Here is a 25,309-nt window from a genome sequence, read left to right as displayed (position 1 = left end):
TCAAGGTTGCAAGAGACAATTCATGACAACAAAGGAGACTAAAGAGATAGGACAATTTAATGCAACATATGGTTCTGGATTAAATATGGAGCAAACTTTTTTCCTATAAAGGACAGTGTAAGGTGGAATATAAGATTAGTGAATATAAGTGAATATAAGATTATTCTTATATTAGTGAATTTAAGTGAATATAAGATTAGATTATATTCAACAGTATAGTATCATTATTAATTTCCTGATTTTGATCATTATATTGTGGTTATATGAGAGGGTAACATTGTTCTCGGGAAGTATTGGGTTGTCAGAAAAGTCATAACATATTTTTTATGTTTTTCAAGCAAAAATGCATCATGACTTTGGACAATCATGTTTAAATGTAAAGGGGTAGCATGTCTGCAATTACTCTGAAATTGTTCAGACAAAAAATAATACTGTGTATATATTTTGAGAGAGAACATACCAGTTGCAGTAAAATGTCAGTAGTGGGGAATCTGAGTGAAGTATCAACAGTTCTTTGTACAATTATTTCAAAATAAAAAAATTTTGAAGTCACTGTGCCAGTATGAGAGTTACTGTGTAGAGCTTTCATCATGGGTAATTTTCTTCACCTGACTTTCTGTAATATAAACTCATGTACATACTTTCGGCTGTACTTTTGTATGAGCACCCTTTTAAAAATTGTATTAAGAATAATTGTAGTAATTGTTTTTGCACTTAGCAACACCATAGTTTGGATTTGATTCTGGCCAGGATACCAACATAGATATACCAAAGAGAAAGATTCTAGAAATGTAATCTAGGGATCAGTGGAGCTACATTAATGGGATCATATTCCCTACAACCTTGCTTCTCACTGGGCCTTAATGACTCCATCATATTCCAAGTTATCTTAATAGTATAATTCTGTCAACTTAATTTTTAAAATGTATTCTCAGTAACATTCTTAGAAGGAGAAAGTACATATCCAAGTGAACTTGCCCTCCCCAGGGACAACTATTCAAGATGCTGGATGCATATAAAAGCAAATGCATGTTTTTCTCTTCACAGAAATTAACCCACTTAGGTTACTTTTTTTTTTTTTTTTTAATAGAGGCATGCTTTATTTATTTGTTTGCTGGTTTGTTTGTTTTTACATGCACTGGGTACAGTCAGAAGCGCGGGAGGGTGAGAGAATTCACCAGAGCCAGAGCGGGGAGCAGAGCAGGCAGAAGGTCCGAAGTACACTGCTGAGGGGAGCAGCGGGCGGCAGGAGAGGTCTGCACGCCATGTGGGACCCTCCTCTGGTGGCCGGGGAGCAGCCGGGGATCGAACCGGCGCCGCAGAGGCCGCGCGCAGTTTCGCAACCCAGCGCTCAACCGCTGCGCCACCGGGGAGGCCCCACTTAGGTTACTTTTCAACATTGCTATATTGGTTTTAAAAGAAAGATGGAAACAATGGGATGTAGATAAAGAGGAATGGTAGAGTTTTCATCTACTGGTCATGTCAGTCAGTCATTCTAAAGAATGTGGCTCAGTTGAATCAGAGTAATGAACTCTTCTCTATATCTTGAATTAGCTTATCCATTTTGAAAAATTTGGGTAATATAGAACATGTTTAGAGAATGAGTATAGTCCAAATTTAGCAGGTTAAAATAATGGTAACTTCATTTTCAGCTTAAATAGACTTAAAGAACAAATATATGTGTTACTTGCTCAAATTTCACATAGAAGAAATTGATTGTTAAGAGGTCACTTGTAATTGTGAATTTGTAGGATATATCATATTTACAAAAAATGACATGGTGCATACATACAATGAAATCTGACTCAGCCTTGAAAAGGAAATTTTGACACGTGCTACGACATGGATGAATCTTGAAGATACTATGTTGCGTGAAATAAGCCAGTCACAAATGTATGTGTTTACTTACCGTACTGTACTTGTGTGAGCTCCTTAGAGTAGTCAAATTCATAGGGACAAAAAGTAGCAGGGTGGTTGCCAGGGCCTGGAAAGAGGGGGAGATGGGACATTAACATTTAACAGGCATGGAATTTTAGTTTGGCAAGATGAAGAGTTCTGAAGACGGATGGTAGTGATGGCTGCTCAACTTTGTTCATGTATTTAATGCCACAGAACTGTGTACTTAAAAATAGCTAAAATGGTAAATTTAACTTATGTTTGCCATACTAAATTTAAAAAAGGTAAAAATAACACTGGGTTTTGTTAAGAGCATACTGAGAATATATAGAATATTTTTATATTTGCTATAATATAATGCATTATGTCATAGGTGTTATCTTCAGGAAAGCATGCTGGACCTGGTAAATTAACAAATGGAAAAAAAGGGTAAGTACTTTAAGAAGTTCACAGCTTCAGGAAATCACAAGAGATTTTTCAGGTCTTTGAGCTGGACTAAATTTTGTCTACTACCCCTGGAAACTAGATAGGTGTAGTTTCACAAACTCTGGGAAGGAACTTTACATATCTACCTTGTTAATCATTTTAGTGTTTAACACAGCAAAGTGGCGGGTGCCCTGTGGAAAGCTATGTGTACCTTGGTGGTGGGTGTGATGTGGTAACACATCGAAAGAGGTGTGATTCTATACCATTCAATGACATAAGCTGTAAACCAATGTTACCTCATTTGAAAAAATTAAGAAATAAAAATGAAAAAAAGGGCTTCCCCTGGTGACTCAGTGGTTGAGCGCTGGGCTGCGAAGCTGCCTGCAGCCTCTGCAGCGCTGGTTCGATCCCCGGCCTCCAGCGAGGGTCCCACTTGGCGTGCAGACCTCTCCTGCCGCCCGCTGCTCCCCTCATCAGTGTCTTCGTCAGTCTACCTGTTCTGTTCCCCGCTCTGTCTCTGGTGAATTCTCTCACCCTCCTGCGCTTCTGACTGTACCCAGTGCTTGTATAAATAAATAAATAAATTTAAAAAAAAAGTGAAAAAAACGCTAGAATATCTGTATCAAATCCCCTCTAAAAATAAAGCAAAAATAAGTAAAATGGTCCAGTCTTCACGAAGTCCTATATACATTCCTTATAAATGGTTGGACAAACTTGTTTATCCAACCTTTACTGGAAGTGAAATGACCTCTTAACTAATATGTTTTTTTTTTGGGGGAAAAGTGTGTACTATTTGTAACAGTATTAATGAACTTGTTTTCTAGGACATACGTAAGAAAGATATCTCGGTTTAATGCCGACTCTGGCTATCCTGTCCATTCTGATTCGGAAAGTCAGGTAAGGTTAATTTGAACAGGTACAATATGCACTATTCTATTTAGTTTCTGGTAAAAGCTAAGAGGTAGAAATAAAAATTCAAAGGAAAAGTATAAATGCCCTAAGAAATATGAATACTTTGCTCTAAAACATGTTTTGTACCAATACTTAACTTCTAAATAAGGAAAATTTAAAACTGTCTTTTCCCCCTGCACTATTATGTTCATATTCAGATTTCTAAATGACTTTGTCTTGCAGACTGAGAAGGGGCTCGATGGTTGTGCTGCTTTGCTGCAGGACATTTTGAGAAATGAAGATTCAGGTGTTTTGCTTTTTTGAAAATGCTTTGCTGATCATCTTTTCTTAATTAAGTAGTTCTCCTAATGCTAATGAATTTTCTTTTAATTGTTTATAGGTTCAGATAGAGCATATTCAGAAAATAGACACAATCCCAGGCCTGTAGAAGGCAAAAAATATGGATCAAAAAAGAAAGGACATGGAAAACATACTGCTGCCGTAGTAGTCCAGAAAGAATTTTGTGAGTATTTTTCTCTTACTTATTCAAATATAAAATTAATTATGAAGGCTTTGATGAATTATAAGGATTATGCAGTTGGGTTTTCATTTTAATAATGGCTGTTCAGGCATATGTATACATACACTTCTTTTTCTCTGTTCAACTTTCATGTTTTTTGCTTGTTCATTTTTGTTTGTTTTTATTTATGCATGCAAGAACTGGGTGTAGGCCAGAGGTGCAGTGGGTAAGAGGATTCACCCCAGACAGAATGGGGAGCAGAACAGGTGGACCTATTGAATATACTGGTGAGGAGAGCAGCGGGCAAGACAGGAGAGGTCTGCTGTGCCATGTAGATTAGCTCAATGGCTGGGGCTCAAACTCAGGCCACAGTGGATGGCAGTAGGTTGATAGCGCTGAGACTTAACCCCTGTGCCACCAGGGAGGCCCTCTCTCTTCAACTTATAATGGCTGAATGTTACTTTGTGTACTACCATTTCCCCCCGCCCCCCCCAAAAAAATGTAGAAAAAGTGACTGGTTTTGTAGAACAGGTTCAAACTGAACATTTGAGAGATATATATAGTTACCTTTGTTCTCTCTGCTGCATATTTCTATAATCACAAATGGCTTTATTTCCTGTGTATACTTATACATGCATATTTTTAAAAATTATTTCATGTGTTTATGTCCTAAGTAAGTGCGGTAACTCAGCGTATTGAGCTTCAGTTAAAATACATGGTATATAAGAAGGTAAAATTCCAAATTAGATAAGGAAGAGAGCCTGCCACTGGTTGAATATAGCCAAGGATATTTTTACCCTCACAGTTAAATTTGCTGACTTAAATACAATAATTCAGCAGTTTAGAACAATTCTAAGTTTTGATTATGTTGCTCCATAAAACTATAAAACAAAGTAGACCATAATGGAAATGAAAAAGTATAGAATGGAAAGTCAGAGGACAAGAATAGGCCCAGCTATTCCCACAGGTCAGGTGGGCCAAAGTTTGGCATAGCTGTATATGCTTACATTCAGCTTAACTAAGAGTTGAAGTCTAGAAAATCATCTGTGGTAAAATCATCTATAGCTCAAGATATTGAGAGATCAGGCTCCAGGCTGAGCAAATAAGGGTAGAACAATCATATGTTCTGGTAGATGGTCATGAGTTAAAAGAACGAAGGCAGAGAAAACAAATTACTAACCCATCTTGGATGTCAGTCACATTCAGCTTCATATTACCTTGACCTGTACTGTTCAAGGTTGTAGTGACTACCACAAGTGGCCACTGAGCACTTGAAGTATGGCTAGTACAAACAAGGAGCTGAATTGTAAATGTTATTTAATTTTAACTTATTTAAATTTAATTTTGAAAACTGATACTTGATCCACTTGTTAGAAAACTTTTCTGTATGCTTGAAATAACTTGGGTATATAAGCCTACTTTTTCAGCTATAAATTTAAATCTAAATACAGATCAAGTATTTCTGATGAAAATTTAGCATCCAAATTAAGATACTTTGTGTAAAATATGTGCTAGATTTGAAATACTTAGTACAAAAATATCTCAAACTTATACATTAATTACATGTTCAAATGTTAATACTTTTGATATATTAATTTAAATGAAATGTGAAATTTAGTTTTTCCTCAACGTTTTTAATATGGCTACTGGACAATTTAAAATTGCATATGTGCTTTACATTGTATTTCTCTGGGACAACATTGGGGTTAACATATTATAAGCCTGATTTATAAAAAAATAAGCAGTTATTTTATTTATTTTGTAAATAAAGCTTTATTGGTGCACAGCCATGCTAATTCATTTGTACAAATTAATTTTCTGTGGCCACTTTTGAACTGTAAGGACAGAGTTGAGTAGATATGACAGATCTTAGCCTTGGTACTCAAAGCCTAAAAAATATTTATTCTCTAGCCTTCTAAAGCTAGGAAAAGTGTGCTAACCCCTGGTAACTTTAAAATATGTTGGAGACTGACGGACAGGGAAGGAGTGGTAGCACCAAATGCCTGTTCCTACAGTGCCCTGCTTTTTTTCTCAACGCAGGTCATATCTTGTCCAGGTCACCGTTCCTTAAGAGACTCTCATTTGGAATGTAGGAGGTTGACAATGGTGCCGTAGCCACATGTTAGATCCAGCTTAACTACTTGTTAGTAGTTCTAACAGGAAACAGATGGAAACACTCAAATTAATATAATTCAAGAAGGGTTTAATTTCAAAGGGATTCATTACAAAAGTGTCAGTGGTGATAGGAAACCACAGAGCTTATGCTAGCAGGAGCTGCAGCAGCAGATATGTTATTATCCTTATGCCTAAAGGATTAGGGGAGAGAGTTTACTGGACTCAGAAAGAGATATGCTGTGCACAGTAGGACTCCTTGAGACGAGCAGTGGAGCTTCATTTAAGGAACAGCCAGTCTAAGTTGGCCTCATAGAGAGGGAATTTGGAATAAAAGCTTTAACTTCATGCTTCTTCCTTTACTTGAGATACCAAGACTTCTATAGACTCAGACCCAACTGGAGCCTTGTTGATTTATATTAGGTCTGGGATTTGATTTTTCTAAGAATCTAGTAAGTTAGTGTTAATATGTTATGGGTACTGGATAGAAGACACAAGTCTCCTGGGTCAGAGATAAAGGAAAAAGCAACAAGTACATATCAGCAAATTTGTGTTGGTTTCCTTATGCTCCCAGTTGCCTTGGGGGTGATGTAATGGACCCAGATGATGCTTGCATTTGTAGGTTTAAGTTTCAGCAGAGGAATACTGAACTGGGGAAACCGTCACTTTGGTAGAAAGCAGTAAGCAAACCTCTACTGCCTCAGAGGGAAACAATACCTTATCTTTCAAGGTTGCTTTTTTTTTTTCTTTTTAAGATTTATTTATTTATGCATACAAGAACTAGGATACAGGCCAGATGTGTAGGGGGATGAGAGGATTCACCAGAGACAGAGTGGGGAATAGAACAGGCGGATTGACTGAAATACACTGCTGAGAGGAACAGCAGGAGAGACAGAGAGGTCTGCTGCGCCATGTGGGTATCTCCCTCACCGGAGATTTAACTCGCCCTGCAGTGGCTGCCGATAGCTTCATGGGTTGTGTCTTAACCCATTGCGCCACCAGGGAGGTCCTCAAGGTTTCTTGTAACAAGCACAATCCTAAGAACTGAGCCAGGTAAGAAGCTTAGGTTAAAGCCTTGCTTTCTTGTATACCCAACAAGCCATGTAAGAGCAAAAGTGATCCAGGAAGGATTGTTTCTTAATGTATTCCATGTAGCTCAGCATTCCAGGGAGAGCAGGGTGGAAATGAGTAGAAGATAGCTTTGAAGGAACAGATGGGTCCCTAGCATTAAATTCTTATTTGGATTAGAGTCAGATCATTAGTTCTGGCCTGTGAGCAGGATAAAATATTCTATCATCTTTCCCCTACACTTTCATTATCAGAACAAAGGACCTACTTCTCAGAGGACAATCTCTTTTAGGGTTGCAGTATTAGAAATCAAGTTCTTATTGAGTATTGACCGCTAAGGTTGAATTATTAGAAGTCTTGAAACCTTTGGTTCAATCACTCTTGTTAGCCATATAGCTTTATCTAGAAAGAATCATCCTTGTATGTGTGTATGTGTGTGTGTGTGTGTGTGTGTGTGTGTGTGTGTGTTGTTAATCAGTACATGGGTTTTGCTATTATCATGGTGCTCTGCACCATGCTCAGCACATGTTCTCTTTTCTCTCTCCACAAGTGCGGTTATCATAATACATTACCTTACTATTTTATGTTAATTTTCTTCTGGGGTGTGGCCCTCTATAGGTGCTTTCTCTCTGGGACCTGCCTGATCTTTGAGTATTTCTGGAGTTAAGACCATCCATCTTGATGCAGAGTGGGAGTAAGCAGGCAGAGAATTAGTTCCAGATGTGCATTGAACTTACTTGAGAGTGCTCCTGACAGTTAAAGAAAAAGCATTTTTTTAATAAGCAACATTTTATAGTTGATAATTGTTCAATGCTGTGCACACATGGCTCTGCTTTCAGTAACATACATATATTGCTGCCCTCATCTTGGGGAAATGAACCACTACAGGAAGAATACTTTGAGCCTTGATTGTCCCAGTCAAGGCCAGGTGTTCCGTTACATATTTCAAGTTATAATAGGCATCCAGCAGCTCATATCTGCAATAGATGTTTCTTCTATTTTGGGGTGCAGGAGTTATGTTACCTTCAGGCAATGCTTATACATCCAAGTGAGAGTGTTTATATAGCAGCTACAATTCACGGACTGAAAAAAGTTTAAGGGCTGAATAAATGAAGGCATCCCTTTCATAAATTCTAGTTATCAACTGACACCAATGGGACATATTGTCATCTTAATCTGTTAGCTAAAATGTTCATGTAGAGTGTTCTGGTGTAATGAACAAGAGCAAGAAAATACACTTAATTTGTATTTTGTGTTAACAGACTCACTTTGATATTGTCAGTTTGACTTTTTTGTTCTTAATTTTACAGTTGTATGTTAGTAATATAAATACAGTCTTTCTTTTATATCCATTTGTGCTTTTTAATTTTTCTTGGATCATTTGCTTTAAGATTTTGTCTCTTAAATGCAGATCTTCAACATTATCAATGGAGTTTTATATAGACTGAGTTAACTCGTTAGTTTTGCCTAATTTGAACTTCATATAAATGCAGTTATATACCATCTACCCTTGTGTCTGACATCTTTCATATGTCCTTCCTTTCATCTTTCATTATGTCTGTTCAATTCATGTAGTTGTCAGTTGCATATGTTAGTAATTCTTTTTTGTGGCTGTATAATGTTCTGACGTGAGTATACTACAGTTTATCCACGTCTGTTATTCCCAGTTATTTGGGTATTTGGGGGCTTTGGCTACTGCAAATAAAGCTGCTGTGAACATTCTTGTGTATACATCTTTTAAAAGACAAACACTTCTATTAGGCATATACTGGGAGTATAATTGCTATGTCATAAAATATATATATATGTTTAGTTCTAGAAAGTACTGACAAAAGCAATATATTTTTCTAAATTTATTTTGTATCCTGATAATCTATGATCTACCAATAACACTCACTTCATTAGTAGTCCTCAGGATTTTTTTTGTTTGGTAAAAACATCCATCTTATTAGAGAAATAGAATTCAGATTTTGATACTGAGCTATAGAGTAATGCTATGAAGAAAATTTTGTTGTTTTTCGTGTATTATTTTACTAATAGCTTGTTTCTACTTTGTATGTAGACTAATATAAGACTATGGGAGAAAATAATGAAGTATTTAGGGCACCACCTGTCTAAAACTTCTAATTTAGGGGGCCTCCCTGGTGGCTCAGGGGTTAAAGACAGTACTATCAAGCTATCGCCAGCCACTGCAGCATGAGTTCGATTCCCAGTGGCCAGGGAGCAACCCACATGGTGCAGTAGACCTCTCCTGCCTCTCCCGCTGCTCCCTCAGCAGTGTATTTCAGTACTGCTCCCCACTTTTTCCTGTAAATCCTCTCACCCCCCACGTCTCTGGCTTGCACCCCAGTTCTTATATGCATAAATAAATAAATATTTAATTAAAAAATTATGTATTTATGCATATAAGAGCTGGGGTACAGGCCTGAGATGCAGTGGGGGTGAGAGGATTCACCAGAGACAAAGTGGGGAAAAGAACAGGCAAACTGACTGTTCTCGGGAGGGGAACAGTGGGCTGAGGGGAGCAGTGGGCGAGACAGGAGAGGTCTGCCGCGCCATGTGTGTTGCTCCCTGGTGGGCTGGGGATCGAACTCATGCTGCAGAGGGTGTGCATTGTTTCACTGTGTGGTGCTTAACCCCTTGCACCACCAAGGAGGCCCCTAAATAAATCTTTAAAAAAAAAAAAAAAGAAGCTTCTAATTTAGTCAGATAGACAAGAGAATGAAAGATAAGCAAATAGTGCAAGCTGTAGGTAGCATATGACTTCTGTAGACAGTTTTGTGTTCTGAGATGGTGAAGAGCAGTCACTGGACTATCATGATTGGAAAAGGCTTTGTGGAAGAGGGAAGTCTTCAGATGAACCCTGCCAAGTGGGTAGAACTGAATTAGAAGAAATGGGTCATGTGGCAGTGTTGTGGGAAGTGACAGAGACCTGGTAGGGCTCTGAATTTGACTGGAGTGAAAAGTTTGAGTTAGGAGTAATGGGGAAATGGTTGGAAAAGTAGGCTGTGTTCAGGTTTTGCAGAGACTAAATGCGAGGTTTAGATTTTGTTTAAGGTCCCAGCATGTAGATTAAGTTCACTTTTATTCTTATTCTCAAATATTGGATTTTTTTATGGTTAAAATATTTTTTTTTTGTATAGAAGAACTGGGGTGTAGGCCAGAGGTGTAGGGAGTGAGAGGATTCACCAGAGACAGGGTGGGGAACAGAACAGAAGGATTTACTGAAATATACTAAGGGCAACAGCAGGAGAGCAGGAGAGGTCTGCTGCAACATATATGGGGTAGCTCCCTGGCCAGGGATCGAACTCAGGCCTTAGCAGTGATAACGCTGAGACTTAACTCTTAGGCCACCGGGAGGCCCCTGTTACAAAGTATTCAGTCTTTTTTTATTCCATACTCCTACCCCTGTCCCTGAAAGCATGAATTGGACAAGGAGCAAAGTGAAAAAGTTTTATTGAATTTTAAAGAAAAATAACACTCTTATAATTGAATGAGAGATTTTACAAATAGCATTTAATGGAGATTTTAAAGACAGCATAGATAATTTTTGACTGTAATACTTAACTCTAACCTGCTTAAAGAAAAATTTAAGTGGTTTTTGTAAAGTATATGATGAATTGAGCTACTTCTGAGAATCCTTTATTTCTTTTACTATCTTATATGGTAAAAGTTTTTGAAGAATCATATTTCTTTTTTTTTCAGTTTTAATGTCATTTTACTGATTGGACAAATATGTATTTTCATTAATAGTGATCAAGATGAGAGCAAAGTTAGCCACAATTCTGTTATTCAAAAAAATGTAATTATTTTCATATTTTTTTCCAGTTCTTACCCATATGCAGGCATATATTTTGCAGTAATACTTTAACATGGATATCCTTGTGTATTTTTCTTTTTTTGAGGAATTATATTTCAAGAACTTTTTTTTTCCCTCCTACATTATTAGTATCTTCAGATATCAAGAAGCAGATACCTAAAGAAGCTTCTGCTGGAAGTAAAAGAATGTCCTCAGATATTGCACAAAATTGGTCATTGCAAGATCATTACAGAATGTGTTCACCCATAATATACCAAGCACTCTGTGAGCATGTGCAGACTCAAATGTCACTAATGAGTAACTTACCTGCAAAGAACAACCCTGGAAGTCCTGCTATCCCTTGCCACACTGTGTCTGGTTCTGGTTAGTACAAATGATGTTGTAAAAAGCATGAATATAAACTCCAGTTACGTTGCCTGGTTATTGTAGAAGCAGTATGAGATGTGAATGCTTTTTTTTTCCCTCTTACCTTTTAGAATCTCAGGCAGTTCCACAGTCCAACTATGGCTTACCTACCTCCACTGCAGTCCGGTTACCTCAGCAGCCACCCTACCTTTCAATGGCTCATTCTGTGGGTACAGTTTATATACTGTATAAATCATTATGTGCTTTTAGAAATTGTCATCTTACAAGAAAAATTTAAATGTACTGATTGTGTCTTAGCCCTACGATGTAAAGACCAATTGTTTTTTTAAGCTTTGTTTTATTAGAAATATTTTACTTACTGGGGCCTCCCCTGGTGGCACAGCGGTTGAGCGCTGGGCTGTGAAGCTGTCCACAGCCTCTGCAGCGCGGGTTCGATCCCTGGCCACCGGAGGAGGGTCCCACATGGCATGCAGACCTCTCCTGCCGCCCGCTGCTCCCCTCAGCAGTGTACTTCGTCACTCTGTTCTGCTCTCTGCTCTGGCTCTGGTGAATTATCTCACCCTCCTGAGCTTCTGACTATACCCAGTGCTTCTATAAATAAATAAATAAATCTTTAAAAAAAAAGAATTTAATTAAAAAAAGAAATTATTTATTTATTTATTTAAAAAGATTTATTTATGCAAGCACTGGGTACAGTCAGAAGCGCAGGAAGGTGAGAGAATTCACCAGAGCAAAGAGCAGAACAGGCAGAATGATGAAGTACACTGCTGAGGGGAGCAGCGGCCTGGGCAGGAAAGATCTGTCGCGCCATGTGGGACCCTCACTGCGGCTGGGGATCAAGCCAGGGATCAAAGCTGGCAGCTTCGCAGCCCAGCACTCAACCGCTGCACCACCAGAGGAGGCCCTTTTACTTATTTATTAAGGGCATTGGTGAAGAGGAAGGAGGGAAGAGAGCAGTAGAAAAAAGAAATCACCCATACCCAGAACCCAAGTACCGTTTCTGTTAACACATTAAGTACTTTCCAAATATTCTCAGATCGTTCCCCGCCCCGCCCCCCGTTTTCAATTGTTGAGTTTGCTCTCTTTTAAAAATATAGTCTTAATTAAATTTATACAGTTTTATGTAGTGCCTTTTTTTACTTAACATTTTATTATTAGCATGTCTCTATTAACATATCTTTTTAAATTTTTAATAAGTTGTTAATACTTTCTTTAGTGAGTATACCATAATCTGGGTAACTACTCCCCTATGGTTAGACAATTAAGTAATAGCCAGTTTTTTACTACATAACATTTCTGTAAATATGTTTGTGCAAAAGCTTTTTTATGATTATGCTTAGTTTCTTATAATGCAGTTTCTCAAAGTGGATGTTTGTTTTACTCCCAAAGTGGACTAATTTTTGATGCCTTTAAACTATGTGTAATATATATAAGCCGTCTATTTTAGTCATGACTTTATAATGTTCTTCTATTGCCAAATGAACTAATTAAGCATTAAGGGACTAAAATGCTGAGGGGAAATCTAGCTTACTCACTGGTAATCTATACTTCCATCCTACAAAAGTCATTTCTAATATTTCTGGCTTGAGTATCATAATTAATGCCTATGAGTTAGTTCTCACATTTTTGAGCACTTAAATTTTTGTTTGTTTGTTTATTTAGGAAGTTCAGACTAATAGTGACAACCAGTTTCCATTACAACAAGATAAAGCATCTGTGAACTATACTGATGTTCTAAGGAATTCTTTCAGTGCTAGTCTTGGAATTCCATGTAGACTACTCCAAACGGACAAACCAGTTATTCCAGCATTTCAGCAGCAAGGTTTTACTAATGGGATTCTTCCCCAAGAAGGAGTTCAAAATGAGCCAGACCTACTAAAGTGTTTCCAAACATATATGAATCTGTTGCATTCTCATGGAAATGAAATTCATCCAGACAGTCAGACACACCAAAGCCCCACTCTATCACAGCCAGCTTTCATGGCCACTAGTGAAGAAAAACAGGCCGGAAGACAACTTGGAGAGGTTACAAGTGAAGGAAAGGATTTAAATGCATGTATGCAAGATTCAAGAATACAGGATGTGCAGAGGGCAAAAAATGTGAACCAGTGTGCTGAGAAAGTTAGAACTATAAAGTATTTGTTGGGAGAGCTCAAGACCCTGGTAGCAGAACAAGGTAAATAAGTACTTTATAATTTTCTGTAGATGCTGTTAATGGTAATTAGCAATGTCATTATTTAGTCATCATTTAAATTTAAAATAATAATAATTGGAGTTTGTGGTATTTTCTTTTTTTTTTTATAAATTTTATTTTTATATTCCCCATACAATTTCAATACCCCCATTCTGACCCCAGTCCCTCCCCTCCTGCCCCCCACCCCCCAAAAAGTGTCTCTGGTTCATAGTTTTTTGTTGATTTTGATTTTCACTTTCTTACAGTTATTCATTTTCCTGGTCCCTTATTTAAGTTTTCTAGATTCCTGCCATGAGTGATTTTCGGATGTTAAACCATCCTTGTGCCCCTGGAATGAATCCTACTTGGTCGTGGTGAATTATCTTATGGATACATTGTTGGATTCTGATAGCTAAAATTTTGTTGAGGATTTTTGCATCAGTGTTCATTAGGGAGATTGGCCTGTAGTTTTCCTTTTTTGTGTTGTCCTTATTCGGTTTTGGTATTAGTGTAATGTTGGCTTCATAGAATGTGTTTGGTATTGTCTCTTCCTTCTCAATTTTTTGGAAGAGTTTGTGAAGGATAGGCACCAATTCATCTCTGAATGTTTGGTAGAATTCGTTTGTAAATCCATCAGGTCCTGGGCTTTTGTTTTTGGGGAGGTTTTTGATTACCATTTCAATTTCGCTGCTTGTGATTGGTCTGTTTAGGTGTTCTATTTCTTCTTTATCTAGCTTTGGGTGATTGTAGAGTTGTAGGAATTTGTCCATCTCCTCTAGATTGTTGAACTTGTTTCCATATAACTCTTCATAGTAGTTACTGATTATTCTTTTGATTTCTGCTGTGTCCGTTGTGATTTCTCCTCTTTCATTTATGATCCTGTTTATTTTTGCTTTCTCCCTTTTTTCCTTTGTGAGCCTGGCTAGGGGTTTGTCTATTTTATTGATTTTTTCGAAGAACCAGCTCTTGGTTTCATTAATCTTTTGGATTGTTTTTTTAGTTTCAATTTCATTTATTTCTGCTTTGGTTTTTATTATTTCTTTTCTTCTACTGGTTTTGGGGAGTTTTTGTTGTTCTTTTTCTAGATCTTTGAGCTTCGAGATTAGGTTGTTTCTTTGAGTTCTTTCTTGTTTCTTGATGTGAGCTTCTATTGCTATATATTTGCCTCTTATTACTGCTTTTGCTGTGTCCCATACATTTAGGATATTGGTGTCCTCCTTGTCATTCAATTCAAAGAATTTTTTAATTTCCTCTTTGATCTCCTCCTTAGTCCAGTGGTCTTACAGTAGCGTGGTTTTTAGTCTCCATGAGGTAGGAAAGTTCCTTGCCTTCTTTTTATGGTTTAGTTCTAGCTTGATGCCTTCATGGTCAGAAAAGATGGTTGGTGTGATTTCAATCTTGGTGTATCTGTTGATGTTTGTCTTGTGCCCCAATATGTGGTCGATCCTGGAGAATGATCTGTGTGCGCTTGAGAAAAATGTGTACTCCGTTTTTTTGGGGTGTAGTGTTCTATAGATGTCTATTAAGCCCAAATGCTCTAGGTCCTTATTTAGAGCTTTAGTTTCTTTACTTATTTTTTGTCTTCTTGATCTATCCATTGTTGATAGTGGTGTGTTGAAGTCTCCCACTACATATGTGTTTTCTCTGATGTCTGTTTTCAGAGATGACAACAGTTGTCTGATATATTTTGGTGCTCCTTCGTTTGGTGAGTATATGTTAATGAGTGTTATTTCTTCTTGAAGTATTGTCCCCTTGATCATAATGTAGTGACCATTGGGGTCTCTTTTTATTTTTTTGAGTTTGAAATCTGTTTTATCTGATATAAGTATAGCTGTTCCTGCTTTCTTTTTTGGTCCATTTGCTTGTAGGATTGTTTTCCATCCTTTAACTTTGAGTCTATTTTTATCTTTTGTAGCTAAATGTGTTTCCTGGAGACAGCAAAAGGTTGGGCTTTGTTTCTTAATCCAGGCTGCAACTCTGTCTTTTTATTGAAGAGTTTAGTCCATTTACATTTAGGGTTAATATTGATATGTTAGCATCTGTATTTGCCATTGTGTTTGTCTTTCCTTTGATTTTATTTATTCTTTTAATAACTTTTTTTTTCTTGCCTTCTTTCGTTGTTATTTGTCCCTCTGAGGTTCTGGCTTTAGGACTCCTTGTAGTATTTTTTGGAGTGGGGGTTTAGTCGTAATGAAATTCTGGAGTTTCTGTTTGTCTGGGAAGGCCCTTATTCTTTCTTCATAGAGGAAGGAGAGCTTTGCGGGATAGAGTATTCTTGGTTGACATCTGTTTTCTTGGAGTCTGTTGACTATGTCCCTCCACTCTCTTCTTGCCCGTAGTGTTTCTTCAGAGAAGTCTGATGTCAGCCTGATTGGTTTTCATTTGAATGTTATCTGTTTCTTCCCTCCTGTCAGCTTCATTATTTTTTCCTTGTCCTGGATTCTTGTGAGCTTCACTATTATGTGTCTTGCTGTATTTTTCCTTTCGTCGTGGAAGTTTGGTGTTCTTCTTGCTTCTTGTATATCGATTTTCAGCTCCTTCTTCACATTTGGGAAGTTCTCTTCAATTATCTCCTGGAATATTTTCTCTGTTCCTACATCTCTCTCCTCTCCTTCTGGTATTCCTATAACTCTTATATTTCCTTTCCTCATGGAGTCAGATAGTTCCCGAAGTCTTTCTTCGTTCTTTTTTCCTTTGTACTTCTCTTTCCTTTTCTGTTTTGGTTCTTTTTATTTCTGTGTCTTCAAGAGTACTTATTCGTTCTTCCATTTCATCTATTCCGCTTTCATTGCTTTTCCCAGAGTTCTTTAGTTCCTCCATTAATTCTTTGATCCCCTGCGTTTCTTTCGCTTCCCTCTTTAAGGACTCCATTTCATTCTTCTGAGCTTTGTTTTCCCTCTTTAGGGACTCAATTTCCTTCATGAGTTCTGTCATTTTTTTTAATCATGGCAAATTTAAATTCTCTTTCTGGAAGGCTCAGAAGTTCTTCCAAGTTACTGTCGTTACAATCTGGGAGGTGGTTTTCTTTTTGTGGTGTGCTTTTTTCCTGAGAGGTTGTTAGGTTGCGTGTGGTTCTTCTACTCCCTACTGTCTGTTTTCTAATTTGTCGTATGCATTGGGATACTGTGTTGCTGGGACTGGCTGGCATCTTGGGTGAGCTTCTCCGCTCCCCTCTGGCTTCTCCAGGAGCCATCTTTCGGTTTCAAGCAGTCTTTACTGAAGAAGGGTCCCTGTTCTAAAATGCCGATGTGGGGACACTCTCCTCTGTGTGCTTGGTCTGCCCCGGCGGTTGGTTCCCGTTCCCCCTCTGGGTTTGGACTGCAGGCCAGACGGGGCCTGGCGTGGGCGAGCTTCCCCGCTCACCTCTGGCTCCTGAGGGAGCCCTCTGCAGGCAGTCTTTACTGAAGAAATGTCCCTGTTCTAAAATGGCGATGCGGGACACACTCCCTGCGCGTCCGGTGTCAGGCACACTCTTCTGCGTGCCCGGTCTGCCCTGGCCGTGGGTGCCTGCTCCCCCTGTGGGCTCAGACTGCTGGTCTGAAGGGGCCTGGGGTGGGCTAACTTCCCAACTGACCCCAGGCTCCGCCTTCTGCCTGTCAAGTGGTCTTTTCTGAAGAAAGGTGTTAGTGACTTTTTTTCTGGTCGCTAGGTGGCGCCAGAGATCTCACCTAGAGCCCTTGGGGAGCTGTGTTTTTCACCCCGTGTGGCAGGGAACAGAGTGGGAATGGTAAGGAAAACCTCAACGGCTTTATGGTGCTGTGTCTGCCTTGTGCCCCACCGTCGTTGAGAGCCCACGCCCCGAATTTCATGCCCCGGGGCTCAGTTCCAAAGCCCTCAGGTCCAGGATGTGGGCTGTAGCCCAGTTCAGTGGCCGCAGCAGTGGCGCCTTTTGCACCCCGCTCCCGTGTCTGGGCCCCTGGTTTGTGATTACTCAGTGAGGGACTTTCACCTCAGTGTGGGATCCCACGCGTCTCCCCGCAAGCCTAGGTCTCAGGCGCGGGGACCTGGGCAGCCGTGATCCCGATCCGCGTTTGCTTTTCCAGCGCGTTGCTTTTCCAGCGCGTTGCTTTTCCGCGCAGGCTTACCGGCCGGCCTGGGCTGTGTGCAGGTCTCCCGCGGTCTCTGCTGTTCTCTAATGGCGCCTGGAGCTCACCGCTGCGGCGAATCCTGCAGGGTTCTCCACAGCTCCCGTTCACGGGGTGTGGTGGCTGCAATAGTTCCTTTCCACTCACAGTCCCACTTGCTGTGTAGTTTGTTCTTGTTGGTCGTTTTAGTGTGTTTTCCTCCTCTCTGCGGGTCGGAGAGTGCCGACTCTGTGGGTGGGGGAGGGGAGCAGGGTTCTGCGCTTTCCTCCCTTCTAGTCCTCTTTTATGGCAACTTTCTTCTTCGGGTAGTTTGCTGGAGTCACCCGTTTATCTTCCGTGTCCCAGTTCTCACTGGGACCTGCCGCTTTTCCTCCCTATTAACTTTTTTTTAGTGGGAGATCTTACTCGCAGCGTCTCCTCGCCGCCATGTTGCTCCGCCCCCCCCTGAGTTTGTGGTATTTTCCATGGACATCTGCCTTGAACTAAGAGGGGAATAAGTTCTGATCGTTCTATTCTTATTTTTAAAGTTTTGATCCCTCTTGTTTCCTGTGGATTTAAAATGTATTAGGATAGGAAATACAAGTTTTTCATTTGTGCTCTATCCAAAGGGACCTTGAAAAGATTCAACTAAAGAAATTTGTAGAGATAAACTTCTAGGTGTTAGAGACCCCTAAAGATGATTAACTTCCTAGAACAGACTAATAATTTTTCCTATCTTAAAGAAGATGTAGAGATTTTTAGCCCATCATTTTTCTTTAATAACCACTTTGAGAATTAACCCAAACCTTTTTATACTCTTTTCAGTTTACTTTGGAACTTTTTTTTTATTAAGTCAAGAAAAATCTCTTAGTTGGTTATGAGGTATTTGCGCCAGATTATATTCAGTTGTTTCCTTTATGTGTTTATAGTCTAAATAATGACTTTTGCTTTGAATTACAGTTTTGTTATCTTAGAAGACATAGCAATTGATTTTGGAAACACTGATTTTTGTGGAAAAAAGTTTTAATGTATTAAAAACTCTTTTCAGACCTTCAATTTATCACTATTTTCTTAACCAAATACTTAATCATGGTAACAATAACAGTAATAGTAACATTAGTTACCATTTATCACACTCACCATGTATCTGCATGGTGCTAGGTGTTTTACCTGCATTATCTCATTTAATCCTCAGCAATCCTGTGAGATACTGTATATTGCCTCCATTTTATAGGTGAGGAAACTGAGGCTTGGATAACAGTATCTTATTTAATCCCCTCTACAACCCTGTGGGGTACTGTGGTTATTGCCTTTTAGCCATGAAGAACTTTAGATTTCAAGAGTTTAATAATTTGCTAAGGTTATATTCCTAGAAAATGGTGGCGCCCGGATCTCTTAACTCCAGTGCTTAGGAGGAAAGCCACTCCCCAAAGGGTTGTAGAGGATGCTGTCCACCGCTGTTTACTGTGTGCTTTTCATGAATAAACTCTCGCAATTTAGAATATACTTTTTTTTTTTTTTTTAAATTTTATTGTTATATTCCCCATACAATTGCAGCCCCCCATTCTGACCCCAATCCCTCCCCTCCCGCCCCCCTAAAAGTGTCTCTGGTTCATAGTTTTTTGTTGATTTTGATTTTCACTTTCTTATAGTTATTCATTTTCCTGGTCCCTTATTTAAGTTTTCTAGATTCCTGCTATGAGTGAGACCATCCGGTATTTTTCTTTTTCTTTTTGGCTTATTTCGCTGAGCATGATCCCTTCCAGCGCCATCCATGTTGCTGCAAATTGCATGTGTTTATCTTTTTTGAATGCTGAGTAATATTCCATGGTGTATATGTACCACATCTTCTTGATCCAGTCATCTATTTTTGGGCATTTGGGTTGTTTCCAAAGCTTAGCTATTGTAAACAGTGCTGCTATAAACATAGGGGTGCAGGTGTTCTTTGGAATTGATGTTTCTGTGTCCTTTGGGTAAATACCTAGGAGTGGAATTGCTGGATCATATGGAAGCTCTATGTTTAGTAGGTCCAGAAATCTCCACACAGCTTTCCACAGTGGTTGGACCAGTTTGCACTCCCACCAACAGTGTAGAAGAGTTCCTTTTTCTCCACACCCTCGCCAGCATTTGTTGTTACTAGTTTTTTTAATATGTGCCATTCTCACTGGTGTAAGATGGTATCTCATGGTAGTTTTGATTTGCATTTCCCTGATGGCAAGTGATGTTGAACATTTTTTCATATGCCTGTTGGCCATTTGCATTTCCTCTTCAGAGAAGTTTCTTTTTAGCTCTTCTGCCCATTTTTTGACTGGATTATTTTCTTTGTTGTTGTTGAGTCTCATCAGCTCTTTGCAGATTTTTGTGATCAGTCCTTTATCATTAGTGTTGGGTGCAAAAATGTTCTCCCAGTTGGTGGGGTTTCTCTTTGTTTTTGTTATTGTCTCTTTTGCTGTGCAGAAGCTCTTTAATTTGATGTAGTCCCAGCTGTTTATCTTTGCCTTCACTATCACTGCTTTGGGTGATGTGTTTGTAAAGATGTCTTTGATGTGCAAATCACGTAGTGTTTCGCCTATATTTCCTTTAGAATATACTTTCTACCTCTTTTGAGTATCAGACAATTAATATCAAAATTACTAAATATTGTCAGTCTATAGAAAATTTAAACGGAAATGAGGGAACAAAAAAAGACAAAAGATCTAAATTCACTTTTTACTGTTTTTGTTTGCCACTTCCAAAATCATACACTTACAAAAGAATTAATAAAAACAATACTGTTTTTGATGTTATATCAAATGAGGTATCACTTTTGTTAAATCTATTTTATAAAGTAAAAAATAAGATATTATCTTAGTAGACCCTTCCTCAATATTTTTCCAATTTGAATCACCTGAAGTGAATTATTTACTTATGCCAGGATTAAAGTTGTATTAGTACTATAATCAATTATGTATTACAGTTATAGGAGTCCAATATAGTACTTTGGTAAATGTGAACTGGGAGATATGTATAAACTTTCTTTCTACTAGCCTCTATAACTGAAAAAAATCACTAACATTATAATTCTGTTATTTTGTATTAATCTTTAATGTGCTGAACTTAATTTCCTTAAAATTCTTCTGAATAAACAAATGCAGGAAAGGGGGAAATAACATTTTTATTTTATTTATTTATTTATTTATTTATTTATTTATTTTTTTTAAAATTTTCTAGAGGCATGTCTTATTTCTTTACTTATTTGTTTGTTTGTTTTTGGTTTATACATGCACTGGGTACAGTCAGAAGTGCGGGAGGGTGAGAGAATTCACCAGAGCCAGAGCAGGGAGCAGAGCAGGCAGAAGGACCGAAGTACACTGCTGAGGGGAGCAGCGGGCGGCAGGAGAGGTCTGCGCGCCATGCGGGACCCTCCCCCGGTGGCCGGGGAGCAGCCGGGAAACGAACCGGCGCCGCAGAGGTGGCAGGCAGCTTCGCAACCCAGCGCTCAACCGCTGCGCCACTGGGGAGGCCCGAAATAACATTTTTATATTAAATTCATAATTGAATTTAGTTTATTTATGGCCAAGTGTAATATTTGAAATTTTTTTATAATACATATGAATAATCTTACTTAAAAACAATTTATAATATTGTTTTCATTCATTTCTTCTGCCTTTTGTAGAGGATATGGAAACTCAGAGGTTGATTACAGAATTGGAGGCATGTATATCTCTACTTCCAGCAGTAAGTGGAAACACAAGTATTCAAGTTGAAATAGCACTGGCCATGCAACCACTGAGAAGTGAAAATGCTCATTTACGCAGGTAAGGATTGCTCTTTGAATATTCTTGTCTCTTTGCAAAGATATCCCATGGCCAGAACAAATGCGATATCAAGGACTCCATGAAAAAAACAGATTTATGTTTTACTATGTTTTCATTTTATCTTTCTCATTTTGCAAACATGATCAGCATTGCTGATCTATATATTGCTACTCTGTATATTCTCCCATCTCTTTTACATGTATTATTACTTAATTGGTACTGTATAAGGAGGAAAATGAAGTGCTCAGGTATTTTTTTGGTTAATCCAGCCTATGCTGCAGCAACAAACTCTAAAATCTCAGTGGCAAAGAATAGTGAATCTATTTCTCCTTCATACCAAGACCAGCATAGCTCATAGAGGTTCTCTTTTACGCTGTGACTCAGGATCTAGGTCCATCTTCTGAGGCCACTGATTCCTTATGTTTTACAGGACAAAGAAGATATGAATATGGCATACCATCTCTTACATACCCTGGCCTAGAAGTGACAGTCTCACTTCTATGTATATTTTGTAGGCTAGAATGAGGCTTATGGCCCTGTCCATTATAATATCTGAGACATAAAATGCTCCCATACTTCATATACTCCAGAAGGAAAGAAAACCCCAATAGGAGCAAAGAACCAATAGCCCCACCGTACTCAGACTTGGGAGAAAAATCATTTACATTCTTATGTATTTTTTCTTTTGGCCATCCTAATTTATTTTGGAATTATGGTCTTAATTTGTTTAGCAAAAATGTAAACTGGGAATCTAATCTTGAAGTAGAGAAGTCATGTACATATTATCAGTAGTATCTTAACTTTGAATGTTTCAATGATGCTACCAAGGCTCCCACTCCAGTGTCTTTATCAGTGTGCTTTGTAGAGAATTAGAGCACATTTTTAGGTGCTCCTACAGCAATATACGGTGAATGTGACCCAAAAGGGCTCTACAGTTGCATGAACTATAGACATTGTAAATAAACAGGACTTGCAAGATCTTGCACACTTTCAGAAACTGGAAAGCTATATAAAATAGGATTCCTCTTTGTAATCTTTATCTGAAGGCTGCAACGCCATGATAGTTGGTGAGATTTACTGGCAGAGGATTAGTTCTCTAAAGATCATTAGTCTTTAGATAATGTATGATAGGGTTGCTGGTTTAAATTCTAATAATACTGCCTTCAGTCCTCATCTAAGGAATCGCAAAATGGCACTGGTTTTTCAAAATCAAAACCAAGAATAAATAATAGCAATGGTAATAGCCAATACTACTGCTGACATTTATGTTTTTTATGTGCCAGGCTATTGTCCTTTATATCCTTTATGTTATCCTTTCTTTAATGTCTCACAACATCTCTGAGGTAGATTTTATGTTGTTCTCATTTACAAATGAGAACACCAAGGCACAGAGAGATTATATAACTTACATACCTAAGAAGTGACAAAGACAAGATTTAAACCTGGGCAGTTTGATTTTAGAGCACAATAATCTTAATTTCTACATTACCTCTGCTAGATATTAAGTTATTTATACTTCAATATTTAGGTGTATTTTATGAAACATGTAAAATAAAATAAGTATGTTTTCAGAGGTGTGATTATCAAGTAATTGGTTTCTTAAATAAGCACACCAAAACTTAAGTCTTAGAATATTATCTATTTTAATGTTTTGGCCATGGGAGATATCAGTGATTCTTATATTTCCATTCATTTTAAGGAATGGAAATATAAGAGCTAATTTATAAGCTTTAGGAGCTAATTTATAAGCCACTCAAGAAAATGAGGCTTACTAACTTCCTAGTTACTGTTTGTTTTTAATTTTTTTTTTAAAAGGCATTAGTTTGATGTCTAACCTAATTCTTCAGACTTGGCACCAAAGATTTTTGGCTCTGTCTTTAGAGGATATGTTCTTGTCATTCTTTACTTGACCTTCTAAAAATGAAATTATTGAGAAATGAATTTGCTACACAGTCTCAGCAGAATGAAATTTCCAGCAGAAGTGCAGGGATTTTTGTGCCTCTTTGGTAACTTTTTTTTTGGGAAAAATCATCCATAAATTCTATTATCAATGAGATTTGGAATACAGGTTCACATTCAAAAGTGATTTTCAATCAAAGAAGTTTTTTTTTTCCAGTTGGACATTTAGAAATAAGCAAGAATTTACTTTCAAAGATGAATAGTGATATTTTGTCTTTCTTGGCATTTGTTGCCATCTTGTGGCTTAAAACAAAATAGCTAGGCACATTGTTTCTCTGGTGTTTGGGTTTATTTTTCATTTGGAGCTGGACAGTTTTTATGTGGGACTCACTAACAGGATCCTTGGCTTCTTTAAAAACAACAAAAAAGTCTTGAATGACAAGGTTTGGGCAACCAAGAGATAAATCCAAATGAAGTGGATTAGAAATGAACATTGATTCTATACATAGAACTAAGATAACTGAGGGAATTGTAGTTATAGAATAGAATGTGTTAGTAAATTTGACAATATAAATTCCAAAAGCAAAGCTTCTCAGACCCTATTTCCTTTATTTTAGTTTATTTTTGAATGTTTTTTATGTAAAGAAATGATTGCCTAATTTTCATTATTTCTGGTTTTGATATTTTCCTTTCAGTTAAATTCCTATAACCCTAAATTCACATAATATTTTTAAAATTTTTTTTTTTTAAAGATTTTATTTATACAAGCACTGGGTACAGTCAGAAATGCAGGAGGGTGAGAGAATTCACTAGAGCCAGAGTAGGGAACAGAACAGGCAGACTGATGAAATACACTGCTGAGGGGAGCAGCGGGCATGGTAGGAGAGATCTGCTCACCGGTGGCTGGGGATCTAACCTGGCTTGCAGAGGCTGCGGGCAGCTTTGCAGCCCAGCGCTCAACCTCTGCACCACCAGGGACAGCCCTAATTATTTTTTTAAAGATTTTTAAAAATTATTTATGCGTACAAGAACTGGGGTACAGGCCAGAGGGGGGTGGGGGGATAAGAGGATTCACCAGAGACAGAGTGGGGAACAGAACAGGCAGATTGACTGAAATACACTGCTGAGGGGAGCAGTGGGAGAGTCAGGAGAGGTCTGCTGCTCCATGTGGGTTGCTCCCTGGCTGGGCATCTAACTCATGCTGCTGAGTTCCTAGGTTGTGTAGCTTCATAGGTTGCGTCTTAACCCCTTGCGCCCCTAGGGAGGCCCCACATAATATTTAAAATAGCATTTGTAATATCCCATTATCTTAAATTCTGTTTGACTAATTTTTTAATCTCTGGATGTTGCTAGAAAATGTCTGATTGATATCCAGCAAATAATGATTATTATTTCTATTCAGTATTGTGCTAGGGGCTTTAACCAATGTAACAAAGTAGGGAAAAGAATTAAAGCCAGGCACATGGGAAAAGAAAGAAGTACAACTCTTTCTTATTCACAGTCTTTATTCACAGATGACATGATAGTTTTTGTAGAAAATTCTGTTGGATCTACAAAAACCTACCATGTATTAATGACTCCTTAGCAGGTTTGTAGGCTAGGTAGTGAGTATACAAAAGGCAATTTTATTTCTGTGTACTAGCAATGAACAATTTGAAGTGAAATTTAAAGACAGTATTGTCTTGTCTTTAAATTTGGCATCAAAAATTATAAAAATTTAAGGATAAATTTTATAAGAGATGTGTAAGCTCTTTACACACCAATAAAACATTGCTGAGAGGAATTTAAGAAGACCTGTGTAAATAAGAGATAAACCAGTCCCATAAATTATGACTTATTATTGTTAAAGTGTCATTTCTCCCCAAATTGATGTGTAGATTCTGTGTAATTCCAGTGAAAAGCCCAGCAAGCTTTTTAAAGAAAGGTGATTCTAAATTTTTATTGAAATTCAAAACAACTAAAATAGCCAAAACAACATTTGGAAAGGAGATCAAAATTGGTGCTGTCCCATTTCAAGACATAAAGTTATAGTAAGTAAGACATTGTGAAGATAGACATATTGATCATTGAAATAAACTCACGTGTGAATAACTGATTTTTGACAAATATGCCAGGGAAATTCAGTGGGCGTTTGTGTGTGGGATGAGCAGGGCATAGTAGTGCTGGAACTATTAGAAAGCCATACATGAAGAAAGGGGGGAAAAGAACCTCGACCTTTATCTCACAATACATAAAAATTATCTTGAGGTGAATCACAGATCTTAATTTATAAGCTAA

At 38.0% G+C, this 25,309-nt stretch overlaps 1 protein-coding gene across 2 annotated transcripts in view; it reads left to right on the top strand.

Moving 5' to 3' along the window:
• CCDC14 (coiled-coil domain containing 14) overlaps positions 1-25,309 on the top strand; it is a gene marked incomplete at its 3' end in the record, with an annotated part of 44,206 nt that overhangs the window by 4,432 nt on the left and 14,465 nt on the right. Inside the window, exons 2-9 of one of the 2 annotated variants that reach the window (XM_084231196.1) lie at positions 2,270-2,325; positions 3,147-3,219; positions 3,457-3,520; positions 3,614-3,736; positions 10,863-11,096; positions 11,210-11,304; positions 12,762-13,275; positions 20,992-21,133. In XM_084231196.1, coding sequence (XP_084087322.1) covers positions 2,270-2,325; positions 3,147-3,219; positions 3,457-3,520; positions 3,614-3,736; positions 10,863-11,096; positions 11,210-11,304; positions 12,762-13,275; positions 20,992-21,133 — 1,301 coding nt within the window. Of the gene's footprint in view, positions 1-2,269; positions 2,326-3,146; positions 3,220-3,456; positions 3,521-3,613; positions 3,737-10,862; positions 11,101-11,168; positions 11,305-12,761; positions 13,276-20,991; positions 21,134-25,309 lie in introns of both variants that reach the window. The other variant, XM_084231195.1, reaches the window with a different exon arrangement.

Source organism: Talpa europaea, assembly GCF_964194135.1.
Source record: "Talpa europaea genome assembly, chromosome: 4".
NCBI classification, from domain to species: Eukaryota; Metazoa; Chordata; class Mammalia; order Eulipotyphla; family Talpidae; genus Talpa; species Talpa europaea.
This window is presented reverse-complemented; position numbering and strand designations above follow the sequence as displayed.